This window comes from Ammospiza caudacuta, chromosome 12 (assembly GCF_027887145.1).
Source record: "Ammospiza caudacuta isolate bAmmCau1 chromosome 12, bAmmCau1.pri, whole genome shotgun sequence".
Lineage (NCBI taxonomy): Eukaryota > Metazoa > Chordata > Aves > Passeriformes > Passerellidae > Ammospiza > Ammospiza caudacuta.
The window spans coordinates 10872265-10888637 of NC_080604.1; the positions used below are offsets into that span (position 1 = coordinate 10872265).

Genomic DNA, 16373 nt, shown 5'->3' on the forward strand with positions numbered 1-16373 from the left:
GTAGCCGGGCCGGGGCTCTCTGTATTCCCCCCACCAGCTGTTCACGGGCCGGCTCCCGCCGCTTGTCCCGGCCCGGAGCGGGGCTCTCTCCGCGCCCTGAGGTGCCCGGGGTGGCACTGGCACCCTGCCCGCCCAGCGCTGCCAGGCGTTCTGGCACGGGCGCTACTGGGAACCTCCCGAACTGCTGTCCCCAAGGCTTGGGGCTGTTGTGGGACCGTGGTGGCAGCATCCTGTCCTGCAGGCTCCCACGATGAGCAGCCAACTCCTGCTCCTGGCTGTGCTCCCGGCGCTCCTGCGTCCTCCAGCTGCCATGGCACAGAAGAGGAGCCAAGGTAGGGCTGAGCACTGGGTCTGCACGGTGGGTGGGACAGTAAGAGGGCTTCAGCACCAATGTGCCACAGTGCCAGTCTGTGCCCTGAGTGCTGTCACTGCTCTGCAGCAGTGTGTGAGGATGTGCTGGAGGCTGACATCGCCTTCCTGGTGGATGGCTCATCCAGCATCGGAAGGAACAACTTCCGAGCTGTCCGCACCTTCATGGAGGAGCTGGTGGGGCCCTTTGTGCAGGTGGTGGGTGAGAAGGCAGTGCGCTTTGCCACGGCACAGTACAGTGATGACCCACGGTGAGCCCAAGGCAGGGGGCATGGGTGGGGTGCAGGGTGGCAGGGCTGGGTGACAGTGACAGTGTCCCCCTGCACTCCCCAGGGTGGAGTTCTCATTCTCCCAGCACACTGATGGCACAAGTGTCCGGAGGGCCATCCAGCAGCTGAGCTACAAGGGTGGCAACACTCGCACAGGCGCTGGCTTCCGCTACATTGCTGACAACTTCTTTGGCCCCACGCAGCGCCGGCCTGGGGTCCCCCAGGTACGTGCAGAGCAGTGACCCTGGCAACATGGGGAGAAGTGTCAGGCCCATGGACCCCATGCTGGATCCCACAGCCCTTTCCTGGCCCTGCAGATCTGCATTCTCATCACGGATGGCAAGTCCCAAGATGATGCTGAGGGGCCAGCAGCAAAGCTGAAGAGCCAGGGCATCAAGGTCTTCGCTGTGGGTGAGTGAGGATTCTGCAGCACATGAAAGAGTCTTCTGCTTGGTTCAGGTTCCCCCCTCACTCATCATCTCCCTGTGTCCCAGGTATTAAGAACGCTGACCGCAAGGAGCTGGTCCGTGTGGCCTCGATGCCTACTGATGCCTTCTTCTTCTACGTCGGTGATTTCAAGCTGCTGGACACGCTGGTGCCACTGATAACACGGAGGGTGTGCACCACTGCTGGGGGCACCCTGCGCCTGCTGGGTATGGGCCCCCATCCTTCTCCCTGAGGGGCACAGGGGCTGACAGTGCTGGGTGCCAGACTGTGCACCTTTAGCATCCATCCCACCCCCAAAATGACCTCCTGACCATCCCATCCCATTGGGCACACATCTGTGCTGCCACAGCAAGATCTCCTCATTGCTTCATGCACTGTGGAGCCAACAGCCCCTGTGCTACCCCACAGATGGGCCAAGCCACACTGGCCCCTCCAACCTGGAGATCCCAGAGCGGGGCCTGGACCATCTGCGGGTCCGCTGGAGAGCAGCCAGTGGCCCCATCACCGGCTACCGGGTGCAGTACGTGCCACTGACGGGGCTAGGGCAGCCTGTCCTGGCAGAGAGGCAGGAGGTGAGTGTCCCCAGCTGACTGCTCAGAGCTCCTGGGGGTTCCTGGTGGCTCCACGTGTGGCCTGGGGCAGATGGGGGGGTGACGTTGTTCCTGCCCAGGTGAGCGTGGGGCCACGGGAGACAAACGCTGTGCTGCGGGGACTGCGTGTTGGGACAGAGTACCTGGTCACTGTCACCGCCCAGTACGCCAACAGCATCGGCGAGTCCGTGTCCGGCCGAGCACGGACCCGTGAGTGTCCATGGCTGCAGGGATGGGTGAGTGCAGGCATGGGGCTGGGGACTTATCACTTATCCCTGCTTCTGTGTGCTCCAGAAAGCCGTGCTGGCTCCGTGCTGGATTTTCGCGTGGTGGAGGCTGGACCCACCTTTCTGCGGCTGGCCTGGCAGCCTGGCCCCGAGTCCCCCCGGGGCTACAGCCTCAGCTACGCTGTGCAAGGTGAGGGCATGGGCCCTGTGAGGGCAGTGCTGCCTGGGCTCCCTGCCTTTGTGCAGCCCCTGGGCAGAGGGATGCAGGGATGAGTGTGAATGCAGGGATGCCTGCCCAGAGTGCTGTGGGTGTGTATCCACCCACCCTCACACGGCAGCCGGCACGCGTGTGCTGGGCGTGGGGCGCGTGCTGTGCAGAGCTGTGCAGGCAGCCTGTATATTCCTGCACCCCGAGGCTTCATGTGCAAGGTTCAGGGTGTGTGCTTGGGCGTGCACAATGGCTGGGGGCCTGGTGTGTGCCCTCATGGCTGCTGCACATGGGGAGCAGGCAGCAGACCCCCGTTCCAGCCAGGGACGGGGCTGGAGCCACACACCTGGCAGCCTCACCCTGGCCTTGGGCGCTCCAGGGGGTGCCCCTGCCCTGGCCCACGTCCCAGCCTCTTCCCAGTGCTCCCCACCCCTGGCACTGACTGGCATCCTCAGGGCAGGGTGCAGGCCCACAGACACCCCTTCCCTGCTGGGCCTGGTGTGTGCTATTTCCCTGTGCCCCCCACACCCCTCCAGGAGCACCTCAAAGAGAGGAGAAGAGCCTGACGGCCAGTGCACAGTCAGCCACACTCAGCAACCTTCAGCCCAACACTGAGTACGTGGTGATGCTCCAGCCCCACTATGCACAGCAGCCTGCTGCCCCTGCCACCCTCACCGCCCGGACACGTAAGTGCTGTGCCAACCCCTGGGCCCAGCCAGGGCTAGGAATGGGTTTCCAGCACAGGGATGCCCCCGTCCCATCACTGTGCCTCATTGGGATGGGGCTGCCTGGCCTGTTGCTGCCTGTGGGGGTGGGATGGGGACACAGGTGAGCATGGCTACAAGGCGATGCTCTGGGCCCCAGAAGTTGCTCCCAGGGCAGGATGCAGCACTGTGTGCTCCCAATTTCCTTTGCAGCCTTCTGGGAGTGTTTCCACCAGAGCTTTCTTCCCATGATGTAAAAAATGTTGAGTGAAAAAATGCAGGGTTTGAGTACAGTGCTCTGTGGGAGGAAAGTGTGGTTTCCACCAGGGCAGAGGCTGTTGGAAAGCATCTCCGGGTAGGAGTGGGGCTGAGGCCCCAGGGCAGCACCTTTGCAAGCATCCGATTTTGGCAAACCATTTCCTTCAGCTGCCCCAGACAGTCTTAACCCACAGAAAGTATTTAAGGCATTAAGAGGAAGACATTTAAGCTCCATTTTGCACAGTTTGATGCTTTGAAGGAGCTGCCTGAGCACGGGCTGCACGAAGTGACCTCAGTGTGGTTGGCATTGGTGAGCAGGGCAAGGGGGCTTCCTGGAGACAGTGGTCTGCAGGTGAAGGTGCTTCCTGCTGCCCCATTCCCTTGGGGGAGATGGACAATTACCTCACTCCCACAGGGCACCTGGTGGGCGTGCAGCACTTGACAGTGCACAACGTGTCAGCACAGAGCATGCTGCTGGCCTGGCAGCCTGTCAGCGGCGCCACCGGCTACCGCCTCTCCTGGGCAACCCGCACAGGTACGTGCCTCTCCCACAGCTTGTGCCCCTTCTGCTGGTCCCTGAGGAAGGACAGGAGGGAGCTGGTGGCACCTGCTGCCTGACATCCCCAAGGCACTGCTGCACTGGCTCCCACAGGGCAGGACAGGCACAGGGTGGATCTGGATGCTGGGCAGATGTCACACGCATTGGTGGGGCTGCAGCCCAACACTGACTATGTGGTGACGGTGGCCCCACTCTTCCGGCAGCTGGAGGGGCCCGCAGCCACTGTGCGGCAGAGGACAGGTAGGTGTTGGGTACAGGTGATGCCATCCTGCTGCTGTGCATGGGAGGGGGCAGGGAGCAGCCCTCATAGCCCCTATCCTTGCCATGTGTGGGGACCAGGGACATGGGCTGGGTGGCTGGCAGCAGGGTGGCACAAGGTAGCCTGACCCACGGGGTCCCTCTTGCAGAGGCAGGTACAGACCAGACGCTGCAGACCAACATCCTGGGCCCCACATCCATCCAAGTGCTCTGGACCAGTACCCGTGATGCTCGTGGCTACCGTCTGGAGTGGAAGAGAGCCACAGGTAGTCTCAGCATGCCTGTTGCCCCTGTGGGCCCTCCATGCCAGCAGCTGGCTGTGATCCTTCCCTTCCTGCAGGACCAGAGCCCCCCAGAACAGTGTCTCTCCCCAGCAGCACCAATACTTACCAGCTGACGGGGCTGAAGCCGGGCACTGAGTACCGCATCACCCTCTACACGCTCTATGATGGTGGGGAGGTGGCCACCCCTGTCACCACCTTTCAGACAGGTCAGTGCTGCTGTGGGTCCCCTGAGCTGTCCCCCAGCATTCCAAGCCTTTGGCATGGAGGGATGTGCCAATGAGCATTGCTCAGGCTGAGGACTGCCTTGGCCATGAGAACCCCAGCTGTGTGGTCACAGCCCAGGATGAGTATGGGGGTTGTGCTGAGTATGGGGGCTGTGCTGAGTGTGGGGGCTGTGCTGAGTATGGGGGTTGTGCTGTCCAGGCTGTGCCCCTCCAGCTGTGCCCCCTCACAGGCGTGGAGGCACCCGTGGGTGCTGTGTCAGACCTGCGGCTCGTGGAGGAGTCGGGCAGGAGGGCACGGCTGAGCTGGACCGCTGTCCCCGGTGCCACCGAGTACAAAGTGGTGCTGCGCAACACCCAGGGTGAGTCTATGGGCAGGGCCAGGGTGGCACCAGGGGTATCCTGACAGCTGGCACCGAGCCACTGCACTGCCCTCCCCCTGGCAGATGGCACGGAGAGGACAAGGCGCGTCCCAGGCAGCCAGACGGGGCTGGAGCTCGGTGACCTGCAGGAGGGTGTCCCGTACCTGGTGCGTGTCTCGGCACTGGCAGGCGGCCGGGAGGGCAGTGCTGCCACGCTCACCGTCCGCCTCAGTAAGTCCACGGCAGGATTTGGTGCCAGGAGTTCTGGTACTGCATGTTACCACTCTGGCATGCAGCTGTCTCTATCTCCCTGCAACCCCTTGGGATGGCAGCTTGGCTGTGGGGTTCCTTTGGACTCCCCAGGGTGATGCTGTGGTGTTATGGGGTGGTGCAGAGTACCCAGAGGTGGGCAGCATCTCGGATCTGCGAGTGATGGAGGCCGGTCCCAGCCAGCTGCGGGTCACCTGGCGAGGGCTGCCGGGTGCTGGGGGCTACCTGCTGACGTGGCAAGGCAGTGACGGTGAGTGTATGGACCATGGGGTGCTGGGGCAGTACTGCTGGAGCCCTTCCTATCCCAGCCATCTTTCAGGTGTGAAGAAATCCCGCTTCCTCCCTGCTGACCCCACCATCTTCACCATCGATGGGCTGCACACCAGCGTTGTCTATACCATCAGTGTCTCAGCCATTGTGGATGGCCGTGAGGGCAGCCCTGTCACTGCCACGGGACGGATAGGTGAGGTAACCCCTGCCTGACAGTGCTGTCTGGTGCCATCGGCTGTGACCCGGGGTGACAGTGGTCCTCTTGGTGTCACAGTGCCAGAGCAGGTGGGGAAGGTGACGCAGCTGGAGGTGCAGGCATCCAGGAGCAATGTTGCCCGTGTCACTTGGGTCGGTGTGCCGGGAGCCACTGCCTACCGTGTGGTGTGGAGCCGCAGGGACGGTACTGTGGGACAGGGATGGGGGTGGGCTGTGAGGGCAGCAGGGTGGGGGCCTGATGCCACAGTCCTTGGCAGGGGGTTCGGAGAACAGCCGGCGAGTTCCTGGCCACACCAACTCCTTTGACATCCCCAACCTGGAGGGAGGCGTCTCCTACACCGTGAAGGTGACGGCACTCATTGGCAACCGGGAAGGCAACCCCGTCTCCATTGTGGTCACCACCCGTGAGTGCTGGGGCAGGGGCATCACCCCAGGGTGGCACTGGGCACACCTGTCCCTGATGCCTGCCCCTCTGCCCCGCAGCCGAGGCAGTGCCCCCACGCCCCGTCAGCGGCTTCCAGGTGACCGAGGCCTCAGAGCACCGCCTGCGCCTGGCCTGGCTGCCAGTGCCTGGCAGCACCGGGTACCGCCTGTTCTGGCGCCTGGCTGAAGGTAAGCACAGCTGGCTGGAGCCCTTGCATCTCTGCCAGCCCCCACCCGCACCCACTCACCCCTCTCTGCCCCTGCCAGGGGGGCCCCAGCAGAGCCAGCAGCTCCCAGCCACCTCCAGCTCTTATACCCTGTCGGGACTGGAAGTGGGCCGGCACTACCACATCAGCATCACCAGCCTGGCTGGCGGCCGGGAGAGCGAGCCAGCCACCATCACTGCCATCACCAGTAAGGGACTGACTGTCTGGCTGGGGCAAAGGCAGCATGAGCCCCCTGACACACGGCTTGAGCCCAGAGGGGCACCCAGGGACGGACTGTCCCAGCATTGGGCTGGGGAGGGAGCACATTGGGGACTGCCCCATGAAGCTGGGACACCCTTTGCTTTCCCTTGGTAGCTGCCCCGAGCCGCATCACCAGCCTGCGGGTGACGGAGGTGCAGAGGGATTCGGTGACTCTCACCTGGACCCCGGTGCCCGGTGCCTCTGGCTATATCCTCTCCTGGAGCCCTCCCGCAGGTGAGACGAGTGGGTGGCCCCAGGATGGTGGGCGGCATCCCCGCAGGGGCCTGCTGATCCCTCTGACTGTGCCCTGGGCGGCAGCTGGTGGGGAGAGGGCGCGGACGCTGCCCAGCACTGCCAGCTCCCAGCAGGTCCCCGGGCTGCGCCTGGGCCAGCGCTACACCTTCACCCTGCGGCCGCTCCTGGGGAGCGCTCCGGGAGCCGAGGCGTCCGTCAGCGAGCGCACAGGTACTGGGGGAACCTGCAGGGTGGGCTGGGCTTGTCTGCACCCTGGTGGTGGCTTCATCCCTTCCCATCCCGCAGTCTGCAGGGATGCCCTCGGTGACGTTGTCTTTCTGGTACACGGCACCCGCAACAGCTCCTCTGGAGCCAGCGCTGTGCGCACCCTCCTCTCCAACACCGTGTCAGCCCTGGGGCGCCTGGGCCCCGAGGGCACACAGGTAGGCTGCTGCCATAGCACTGGGGGCATGGCGGGGGGCTGTGGGTGGCCCCTGGTGCCCACTGCTCCCCTGCACCCTTGCAGGTGGCCCTGGCCACGTACAGCTACCGCAGCCTGCCCTGGCTGCTCCTCAACCGCTCCAGTGACCTGCCCACCGTGCTGGAGCAGATCCGCACCATGCGCTACGAGGAGCCCAGTGGCAACAACATTGGTGAGGGGCGGCTCTAGGAGCTGGGGCAGTGTTTCTGGGATCCTGCTGACTGTCCCTTCTTCCTTCTCCCTGTCTAGGGGCAGCCATGACCTTTGCCAGGACGTACCTGCTGAGTCCTGGCGCAGGGCGCCGTGCCGGGGTTCCAGCAGTGCTGGTGGTTGTGGCTGACAGCCCTTCGGGGGATGATGCCATCACTGTGGCCAGGGATGTCAAGGCTGGGGGTGAGGATTAATAGGGTCTCATCAGAGTGTGCAGGGATTTCTGAGGGTGCTGAGGGTGCTCTCTGCTCAGGGGTGCAGGTGCTGGCAGTGGGCATGGAGGGGGCAGACCGGGAGCAGCTCCGGCGCATGGTCACCAGTGAGGACCCGCGGTACCTCTACCATGGCAGAGACCTGGCAGAGCTGGAGGGAGAGCTCGCCGATGACCTCTGCACCATCATCTCCACCAGGGTAAGGGCCAGAGTAGCCTGGGGGTGTGAAGGGGGAGCAGCCCATGTAAGCTCTGATCCCTGGGTTCACACAGGCTTGTCTTTTCTTTCCAGCCAGAGCCAAAGCCAAAGCCCTGCACTATGAAGTGCCCCAAGGTGAGCTTCTCAGGGCTGTGCCATGCTGTGCCACAGGTGCTCAGCATGCGTCACCGACCCCTAGCTGCTGACAGCAGAAGCCCACTGGGGAGTTAAGCACAGGAGTGCCAGCCCCTAACCCCTTCCCTCTGTCCCTTGCAGGGCGAGAAGGGAGAGCGCGGTGAGGCTGTGAGTGCTTTGGGGACACCCTGCCACCAGCTGGTGGCTTTGGGAGGTTTGCATGTCCCAAACCAGGCTAACATCAGCTCACAGGGGATGCTCACTACTGCCCTTGTCTCTGCAGGGACTGCAAGGACGTATGGGACCACCAGGTCTCCCTGGGCAGCCGGTAATAACCTGATGGAGGGGGGCACAAGAGGGGCAGCTCCCTGGAGAGGGCAGTGCCATGGTCCCCATGTCCTAATGTTCCTTTGTCCTGTCAGTGGGTGGGTGTGGGTCTAGGACCTGTCTAGCCCTTGCTACAGGGGTGGACTGGCAACACCTCTTGACCACCACCTCCCACCCAGCCTGTCCTCTCCCGTGTCTTCAGGGTCGCCATGGGCTTCCCGGCTCTCCAGGACCACCAGGGCCACCAGGTCCACCAGGAGAGAGTGCTGAGGGTCCGGGCAGGAAGGGGGACAGGGTGAGTACCTCTGGCCCTCACCTAGGCATCCCAGGATCTTTGGACAGTGACCTGGCTCCATGGGGCCTCTCACTGCCCCTTGTCCCTTTGGTCTCCACACCTACGCTGGAGGAGAACCCCTGGTGAAGAACCCCAGCCCCACACTGCACCCTCACACCCCAGCCCAGCCCCACACTGCACCCTCACATCCCAGCTGAGCACATGGGGAAAGGCACCCTGGAATCCAGCCCTGCCTTGGGGCTGCCCTGAGCTCCCAGGGCTGGGGCCAGCACTGCCTGGGGCACTGAAGGAGTCTGGCAGTGCTGGGGTACACCAGATGCTGGCATGATGCTCCTCTGTCCTGCAGGGATTTCCTGGAGCTGATGGGGCACCAGGAAGCCCTGGACGCCCTGGGAATCCTGGATCACCTGGGCAGCCAGTGAGTAAGGGTGTCCCCTGGCTTTGCTGCTGCACAATGGGCTCTCCATTGCCCTGCCTGCTCCCTGAGCCAGCCCCTGCTTCCCTGCTCCCTGTGCTGGGGGAGGCTCAGCAGCTGGCAGGGGCACTGCTGGCTCCTGTGGGTGTATCCCTGGCAAAGTGTGCTGTCCAGCCTTGCTTTAGCTGGCCATGCCATGCCATGCCATGCCGTGCCACCCCATTCCATCTCATCCCATCCTCACTCCCTGGCTAGCAGGGATGTGTTCACCTCCTGAGCTGTTGTTTTCTAGGGCATCCAGGGCATCCCTGGTCCTCGAGGGGATCCTGTGAGTATGGCCCCAACCCTCCCCACCCCTCCTCACACCCAACGTCCCCCCTCATTCCCATCTTTCCTTCCCAGGGGACACGTGGGCCCACGGGACTGCCTGGCCCAAAGGGGGAGAAAGGTGACCCGGTAGGTGAAGGGCAGAGGCTGCCCCACGGGGGTCCCTGGGGAGCTCTGGAGACCCTGGTGGGCACAGCTTGATGCCTGGCATCTCCTGGCCCCAGGGCCTCCCCTTCTCCCTGCCAGACCCCTGGCACTGTGGCCACAGCAGGGCACATGTGGCACACGTGGTCACTGATTTTTCCTCCCTGTCCTGGTGCAGGGAGAGCCCAGGGTGCTCACGGATGGAGGGCAGGGGCTGCCAGGCCAGAGAGGGGAGCCAGGTGTGCCGGTAGGTGTGGGGATACGGGTGTGAAGGGGTCTCTGCCAGCACCCCAGCCCACACCTGAGCTGATGGAGCCCCTCTGTCCTGCAGGGCAGCCCTGGCCCACCTGGGATCCCTGGCCCACGGGGGCCTCTTGGTGACCCAGGCCCCCCTGGTCCCCTCGGACCCATGGGGCTACCAGGACCTCCTGGGGAGTTTGTGAAGGTAAATCCCCCAGTGCTGCATGGGGGAGTCTGGGGATGTGTGGGCAGAGGGATGGGGAGCAGGCAGCTGCTTGGAGCTGCTCCCTGTGGGCTCCTGCTGGCCCTGCCTGTGGGCTGTGCCTGCACAAGATGCTCGTGCCTGAGCTGATGCTGGCACAGGGCAGCGTGGGGAGAGGCACATGGCATGCACATATCCTAATGCCACTGATGATGGCTCTACCCAGCATGTTCCTCTCCTATTCAAGGAGGGCATGGGAACAGCCCAGAACTGCCCTAATTTGCTTTTTTCACCCTTGCAGGGAGAGAAGGGTGACCGAGGGGAAAGGGTGAGTGGCCGTGCATTTCCCTGACTCCTCTACCCTACTGGATGGAGGCCCTTGGGTGTCCAAGGGCACTGCAGCCCCTCGGGGTGCTGGGGAGGACTGAGCCCTCAGGGCAAGCACACAGGAGCTGACCCTTCTGTCTGCAGGGCCCCCCTGGATTCGTGGATGGGGCAGTACCTCGAGGGGACCCTGGAGCCCCAGTGAGTTGAGCCCCCAGGCCCACGGGGCTGGCAGAGGGGATCAGGGCTGCACTGGCTGTGTGTGCCCAGGGCTGAGTCTCATCCCAGTGGCTGAGATTGTCTCTCTTGCAGGGGCTCCCTGGGGACCCTGGGCCTCGGGGACCTGCTGGGCCCCCTGGGCTGAAGGGAGAGAAGGTGAGAAGGTGGCAGGGATGCTCCCCACTGGGGCTGGACCTCTCACCACTCTGAGTGAGGATTCCCATCTAATGGGCATCCCTGTGTCATGAGCATGGCTCTCACCTTTCCACACCGCCAGGGTGATGGCACAGAAGGTTTCCCAGGATCACCCGGCCGCCCCGGGGACCCAGGAGACAGGGTGAGTGTCCTGGGAGAAGGAAAGGCAGGCAGGAGCTGCCCATGCCAGGAGCCAGGCCCGAGGGCACACTGAGCCCTCCTGCGTTGGGCAGCCAGGGCATTGCCTTGTCACACCAGAGGTGACAATGTCTCCATTCTCCTCTGCAGGGTCCTCGGGGGCCGCCGGGGGAGCAGGGCAGGAAGGTGAGCAGTGCAGGGACCCAGGGATGCTCCTGCCATGCCTTGGCAGGGAGAAGGGGGTTCTGGTTCTGTGCCAGGATGTCCCCACAGCTCCTCCTGCCCTGACCCTTTGTTCCTCCTGTACCAGGGAGACCGTGGTGCGCCAGGCGAGCTGGGAGAGACGGGTGAGAAGGTGAGAGGTGCCCAGGCAGGGTCCTGGTGTCCCTGGGACCTGCTGGTGGCAGTGCCTGGGCATGGCTGTCACAGGGCTGACTCGTGAAGAGCTCTGGGGCAGTGTGATGCAGAGGGAGGAAGGCTCCCTGAACCCTCCTCTCTTTGCTCTGCAGGGAGACCGTGGTGTGCCAGGCCCACAGGGTGAGAAGGTAGGTGCACCTGGGGCATGGTGGAGTGATGCCCACTCTGCCCTGGAGCAGCCACACTGGCAGGGGGTGGCAGGATGCCCCACACCTTCCTCTTCCTCCTCTCGTGCAGGGTGAGATGGGAGCCCCCGGGCACCCGGGGCCATCAGGCAGAGAGGTGAGTCAGGGTGGTGGCTGTGCTGCTGTGGAGCCAGGGGCTGCCATGCCCTGGGTGCACATTCCCAGGCACTGCCAGCCCCCTGAGGTCTCTGATCTCACCACAGGGAGCTCCAGGACCGAGTGGCCCCCGGGGGGAGAAGGTAAGGGCGGGGGGGGGTCCCGATGGGGTGGCAGGGGTCTGTGGGAAAGGGGCTGGCAGTGACACCTGTCTCTCTGCAGGGTGACCCAGGACCACCTGGCAGGCCAGTAAGTGATGCTGCCCAGCAGCTCCTGCTCTGCCTGCCCCAGGCCCAGCACAGGGAGCCATGGGCAGTGCCCAGCATGGTCTCCTCTGCTTCCCCTGCAGGCTCCCAGCGTGGCTGGTGTTGGAGAGAAGGTAACCCTGGCCCAGCTGTGCCCTCCACCCTCTGGACATGGCTGTGGGCATGGCTGTGGGCATGGCTGGGGACAGGGATTGCACAGCTGGGCTCATCCTGGTCCTAAGCCTGGTGCATAGCTGCCTTGGGAGGGGAAATGGGTGGTTTGGGGTGCTGATTTTGTCTGCTCCAGGGTGACAGAGGTTTCCCAGGACCAGAAGGACCTCCTGGCCCCAAGGGTGACACAGGAGATAAAGGTGCCCGTGTGAGTACTGCCTTGAGGATAGGAACCACATGGCACAGCCCTGCCCAGCCTCATGGTGCCTGTGCTGTTTCTCCATGCTGTGTCCTTCCATGTTTAGGGTCCCCCTGGCCTGAGCATCCCTGGGCCAGCTGGCCCCAAAGGCGAGCAGGGCGATCGGGTGAGTCTGGGGGCACCCTGGGGACCCGTCCCCTGGCCAGGGACCACGGAGCTGCCCCTCCCCAAGTGACACCTGCTCTTCCTCTCCAACCACCAGGGCATCGTTGGCCTCACAGGCAGGAGTGGCCCAAAGGTGATGTCGCTGCCCTTCCATTCGTCTGTCCGTCCATCTGTCTGTCTGGCTCTAGAGGGGCTGTCCCTGCGGGCTGTGCCACTTCTCTCTCCAGCTGCCCAGCCTCTGGCCTGACTGTTGTCCCTTCCCCTGCCTAGGGTGACCCAGGAGAGCCGGGGGAGAAGGGGGAGCCGGGCCGAGCGGGCGCCCCGGGGCAGCCGGGGCTGCGCGGCAAGGAGGTAGTGTGGGACACGGGGCTCTGGGCACTGTGGCCCTGAGCACAGCGGGGCTGCCAGGGAGCAGGGGGATGCTGCTGACTTGTGCTCTTCTCTCCTGGCCGGTGCCCACTGATTTGTGCCTCAGGGAGAGCGAGGAGAGAAAGGTGATGAAGGCACCCCGGTGAGTGAGGGTCCCCAGGACCACTGCCCCTGTTCCCCCTGCCCCTGTTCCCCCTGCCCCTGTTCCCACTGCCCCTGTTCCCCCTGCCCCTGTTCCCCCTGCCCCTGTTCCCCCTGCCCGTGTTCCCACTGCCCCTGTTCCTACTGCCCCTGTTACCACTGCCCCTGTTCCCTCTGCCCCTGTTCCCCCTGTCCCTGTTCCTACTGCCCCTGTTCCCCCTGCCCCTGTTCCCCCTGCCCCTGTTCCCCCTGTCCCTGTTCCCACTGCCCCTGTTCCCCCTGCCCCTGTTACCACTGCCCCTGTTCCTACTGCCCCTGTTCCCCCTGTTCCCTCTGCCCCCCCTGTTCCCACTGACCTGGTTCCCTCTGCCCCTGTTCTCTCTGCCCCTGTTCCCCCTGCCCCTCTTCCCTCTGCCCCTCTTCCCTCTGCCCCTCTTCCCTCTGCCCCTGTTACCACTGCCCCCCACTGACCCCCTTTTTCCCCACAGGGAGAAGCAGGCCTGCCTGGCAAGCCTGGAGACAGGGGTCCCCGGGTGAGTGCAGGGCTGCTGGGCACCCTGGGCAGGACAGAGCCTCACGGCCTCTCCTGCTAATGCACATCCTCCCTTTGCCCCCACCCAGGGCCTCCCTGGCTACCGTGGCCCCCCTGGGGAGAAGGGTGACCTGGGGGACCCAGGACCTGAAGGCAGGAATGTGAGTAGCCCCTTGTGTGTGCCCAGTGCTCCATGGACACCCACCACCCCTCACAGATCACTGCACCACAGGACCCACACCCCACGGGTTCCCCCCTTCCCTCCCCCTCTGACTCCATCCCTCTTTCCTGCAGGGCAGCCCTGGAGCACCAGGGAGCAAGGGTGACCGTGGGGACCCAGTGAGTGATGGCAGGGCCACACGTGGCCCCCCACCCCAGAGCCAGCTGTGCCCTCCCCAGGGCTGTGCCAACTCCCCTTAACCTGCTTCCTTTGCCCTTCTTTCAGGGACCTCCGGGACCCCCAGGACGAGCTGTAAGTTCTGCCTCCCTGTTCTCCCTGCCCCTGGGCTGGTGTCCAGCCCCATCCACAGCTCCTCTCTGCCCCACAGGTCGATGTTGGGCCCGGAGGAGTGGGGATAAAGGGTGAGAAGGTAATGACTGAGTGCTTGGGATGCTGGGGTGGGATACCCCTGCTGTCCTCTGGGCTCTGCCTGCCCACTGGGACCCATCAAGCCCTCCCTGGCCAAAACAGCCACAAGCAGCTGATGTGCCCCACGACTGAGAAGCACATCAGGGCACAGGGGCTGACACTCATGCCTGTGATGGAGGAGGCCCTGTAGGGCTGAGGTTTCCAAAGGAGCTGGTGTGCTCCTGGCTCCCCATCCCCATAGGGGTCCCATGGCAGCACCCAACTCTGTGGGAATTCTGCTTTTACAATTTACAACCCAGCTGAGGCTCAGGACAATTTTGGCCACAGGTTGTGCCCTGTGCAGGGTGGCACTGTGTCCCCAGCTGTGGCTCTGTGGCTCAGCAGTGCTGCTCGGTGCCTTTTTCTGCAGCCACTCCCTGACCCCCACTGCCCAGCAGGTGCTGCATTGAGCACATCCACCTCTTTTTCCACCTGTGCCTCTTATTTTGAGAGCATTCCTCTCACCCCAGTCCTTAACCACACAGCACCAGCCCTGTGCACTCTGGTACAGGCTTGGTACAGCACAGTGCCTCTGACCACTGTGCCCTTCCCTGGCAGGGGGACCCTGGGGACCCAGGCGAGGACGGTGCCAAGGGTGCCCGGGGTGATGCTGGCTCCCCTGGTGTGCCTGGAGAGAGGGTAGGTGCTGGGTGCTGGGGCTGCTGTGGGGGGCACTGGGCAGCATCAGGGGTGATGTTCTGCAGAGCTGGGTGTCCTGGTGTGCAGGCACTGCCTGCTGAGCAGCCAGGATCCCTCCATGCCCCACTGCTGAGGGTGTCTCTTTCTTGCAGGGTGTGGAGGGTCCCCGTGGTCCCCCTGGCACACGGGTGAGTGTGCCCTTTCCCATGGCGTCTGAATGGGGACCCTGCCCTGTGCAGCTCCTGGTAATGGGGGATGATGCTCACTTCTCTTTGGCCTGTAGGGTGACCCTGGGGACCGAGGCCTGCCAGGAGAGAAGGTGAGAGGGCTAGGGGCTGAGGGTTGTCCTACAGCACTCCCATCCTACCCCAGAGCTCCAACCACCCTTCCCTGCTCTCCCACAGGGGGACCGTGGCCCGCCAGGGCTGGATGGCCGCAATGGGCTGGAAGGCAAACCTGGGCCCCCAGGGCCTGCTGGGCTGAGGGTGAGTGTGGGCCAGCCTGGGGGGAGCTCTGTGCCTGGGTGGGAGCTGGGGGACAGAGGGATGATGGGCTGGGAAGCTCTGTGCCTGGGTGGGAGCTGGGGGACAGAGGGGTGATGGGCTGGGAGGAGCTGTCCCCATGGACACCCCCTGCTCCAGGCTGGGGATGCTCTGCAGGGGGAGCCTGTGGCAGGGTAGCAATGTCCCTGTCCTCACCTCCTCCTTGTCTGCAGGGGGACCCGGGTAAGCAGGGAGATCCTGGCCGGGATGTAAGTACCTCTGGAGAGGGAGGGTTTGGGCTGTGTTCCTGCTGGGGCCATCAGGCTTGCAAGGGACCAGTGTCCTGCCCCATGCTTCTCCCCTGTCCCAGCAGAGTGCCACTGCCAGTGACACTCCCTGCTCCCAGGGCTGCCCTGTGCTCCCACCATCTCCTTTCCCCACAGGGGCTGCCTGGGCTGCGTGGGGAGCAGGGACCCCCTGGCCCCGTGGGTCACCTGGGGCCACCTGGCGTGCCTGTGAGTACCACCAGCTGCACCCTAGGGACACATCCTGCCCCATGCCCTCTGTGGGTCACAGCTGGATCCATCTGGCAGGGCTCCCCCTGTTCCCAGCTCCCCCTTCCCTGCACCTTGAGGCTCCAGTGGGGCCCAGGCACCCCTGGCTGGGGTGGGAGAGCCTGGGGGGCTCCCTCACTGCCTTTCTTTTCCTGCCAGGGCAAACCCGGTGAGGATGGCAAGCCTGGCCTGAATGGCAAGAATGTGAGTAGGGGAAGCAGGGCTTGACTCTGGGGCTCTCCCAGGATGCTGAGGGATAGTGATCCCAGTACAGCATAAGGCAAGGGGAGCATGTGGCAAAGAACACCCATGCTCTGAGCCATCCTCGGGTTTGTACCCATGTTGAGAGAGTTCAGTGGGGCACTGACAGGCAGCCTTTGTTCCCAGGGAGAAGATGGGACACCAGGAGAGGATGGGAGGAAGGTAAGGAGGTGATCCATGGGTGGCTCCTGTATGGTCCCCATGTGATCCCCACAAGCCTGGTGGCTCCACCCCACCCAGACCAGGAGCACCATCCTGGGGCAGTGCATGGGCTCCATCCCTCCAGCTGCTTTCTCTCCTGCTTAGGGAGACAAAGGTGATGCAGGACTGCCTGGGAGAGAGGTGAGTACTCCCCAGGGAGGAGTGTGTGATGGGGTGCTGGGTGCCTGGCCCCTCAGGCACAGACCCTGGGGTGACGCTGCTCTCTCGGCAGGGCCGCAGCGGTGCCAAGGGCGAGCAGGGGGACAGAGGTGTGCCAGGCCCCCTCGGCCCCCCAGGCCTCCCCGGTGTCCCAGGGCAGGTTGGCCCCCCAGGCCAGGTGTGTAGCTCTCTCTCCACCCCATGGTGCCCCTCAGCACCAGACCCTGGAGT

The 16373-nt window shown here is 64.1% G+C and overlaps 1 protein-coding gene across 1 annotated transcript in view; it reads left to right on the forward strand.

The window, feature by feature from the left end:
• The first annotated feature begins 250 nt into the window (after positions 1–250).
• The window catches only part of COL7A1 (collagen type VII alpha 1 chain), a 29052-nt gene continuing 12929 nt past the window's right edge, over positions 251–16373 (forward strand). Inside the window, exons 1-67 of the mRNA XM_058812737.1 lie at positions 251–332; positions 440–620; positions 703–862; positions 956–1049; positions 1133–1291; positions 1494–1657; positions 1756–1885; positions 1970–2092; positions 2647–2796; positions 3488–3607; positions 3725–3871; positions 4039–4155; positions 4230–4379; positions 4628–4756; positions 4841–4987; positions 5151–5276; positions 5346–5489; positions 5571–5696; positions 5770–5916; positions 5996–6124; positions 6203–6349; positions 6517–6636; positions 6721–6867; positions 6943–7079; positions 7163–7289; positions 7367–7510; positions 7581–7738; positions 7837–7872; positions 8014–8040; positions 8156–8200; positions 8402–8494; positions 8841–8912; positions 9202–9237; positions 9312–9365; positions 9559–9627; positions 9712–9825; positions 10124–10150; positions 10294–10347; positions 10459–10521; positions 10643–10702; positions 10849–10884; positions 11009–11053; positions 11208–11243; positions 11353–11397; positions 11504–11539; positions 11619–11645; positions 11746–11775; positions 11949–12020; positions 12118–12177; positions 12274–12309; positions 12447–12527; positions 12652–12687; positions 13175–13219; positions 13308–13379; positions 13513–13557; positions 13664–13690; positions 13767–13808; positions 14405–14485; positions 14638–14673; positions 14769–14804; positions 14890–14970; positions 15201–15236; positions 15411–15482; positions 15681–15725; positions 15909–15944; positions 16089–16124; positions 16216–16320. Of these exons, the coding sequence (XP_058668720.1) occupies positions 251–332; positions 440–620; positions 703–862; positions 956–1049; positions 1133–1291; positions 1494–1657; positions 1756–1885; positions 1970–2092; positions 2647–2796; positions 3488–3607; positions 3725–3871; positions 4039–4155; positions 4230–4379; positions 4628–4756; positions 4841–4987; positions 5151–5276; positions 5346–5489; positions 5571–5696; positions 5770–5916; positions 5996–6124; positions 6203–6349; positions 6517–6636; positions 6721–6867; positions 6943–7079; positions 7163–7289; positions 7367–7510; positions 7581–7738; positions 7837–7872; positions 8014–8040; positions 8156–8200; positions 8402–8494; positions 8841–8912; positions 9202–9237; positions 9312–9365; positions 9559–9627; positions 9712–9825; positions 10124–10150; positions 10294–10347; positions 10459–10521; positions 10643–10702; positions 10849–10884; positions 11009–11053; positions 11208–11243; positions 11353–11397; positions 11504–11539; positions 11619–11645; positions 11746–11775; positions 11949–12020; positions 12118–12177; positions 12274–12309; positions 12447–12527; positions 12652–12687; positions 13175–13219; positions 13308–13379; positions 13513–13557; positions 13664–13690; positions 13767–13808; positions 14405–14485; positions 14638–14673; positions 14769–14804; positions 14890–14970; positions 15201–15236; positions 15411–15482; positions 15681–15725; positions 15909–15944; positions 16089–16124; positions 16216–16320 (5790 nt within the window). The remainder of the gene's footprint in view (positions 333–439; positions 621–702; positions 863–955; positions 1050–1132; positions 1292–1493; positions 1658–1755; positions 1886–1969; positions 2093–2646; positions 2797–3487; positions 3608–3724; positions 3872–4038; positions 4156–4229; positions 4380–4627; positions 4757–4840; positions 4988–5150; positions 5277–5345; positions 5490–5570; positions 5697–5769; positions 5917–5995; positions 6125–6202; positions 6350–6516; positions 6637–6720; positions 6868–6942; positions 7080–7162; positions 7290–7366; positions 7511–7580; positions 7739–7836; positions 7873–8013; positions 8041–8155; positions 8201–8401; positions 8495–8840; positions 8913–9201; positions 9238–9311; positions 9366–9558; positions 9628–9711; positions 9826–10123; positions 10151–10293; positions 10348–10458; positions 10522–10642; positions 10703–10848; positions 10885–11008; positions 11054–11207; positions 11244–11352; positions 11398–11503; positions 11540–11618; positions 11646–11745; positions 11776–11948; positions 12021–12117; positions 12178–12273; positions 12310–12446; positions 12528–12651; positions 12688–13174; positions 13220–13307; positions 13380–13512; positions 13558–13663; positions 13691–13766; positions 13809–14404; positions 14486–14637; positions 14674–14768; positions 14805–14889; positions 14971–15200; positions 15237–15410; positions 15483–15680; positions 15726–15908; positions 15945–16088; positions 16125–16215; positions 16321–16373) is intronic.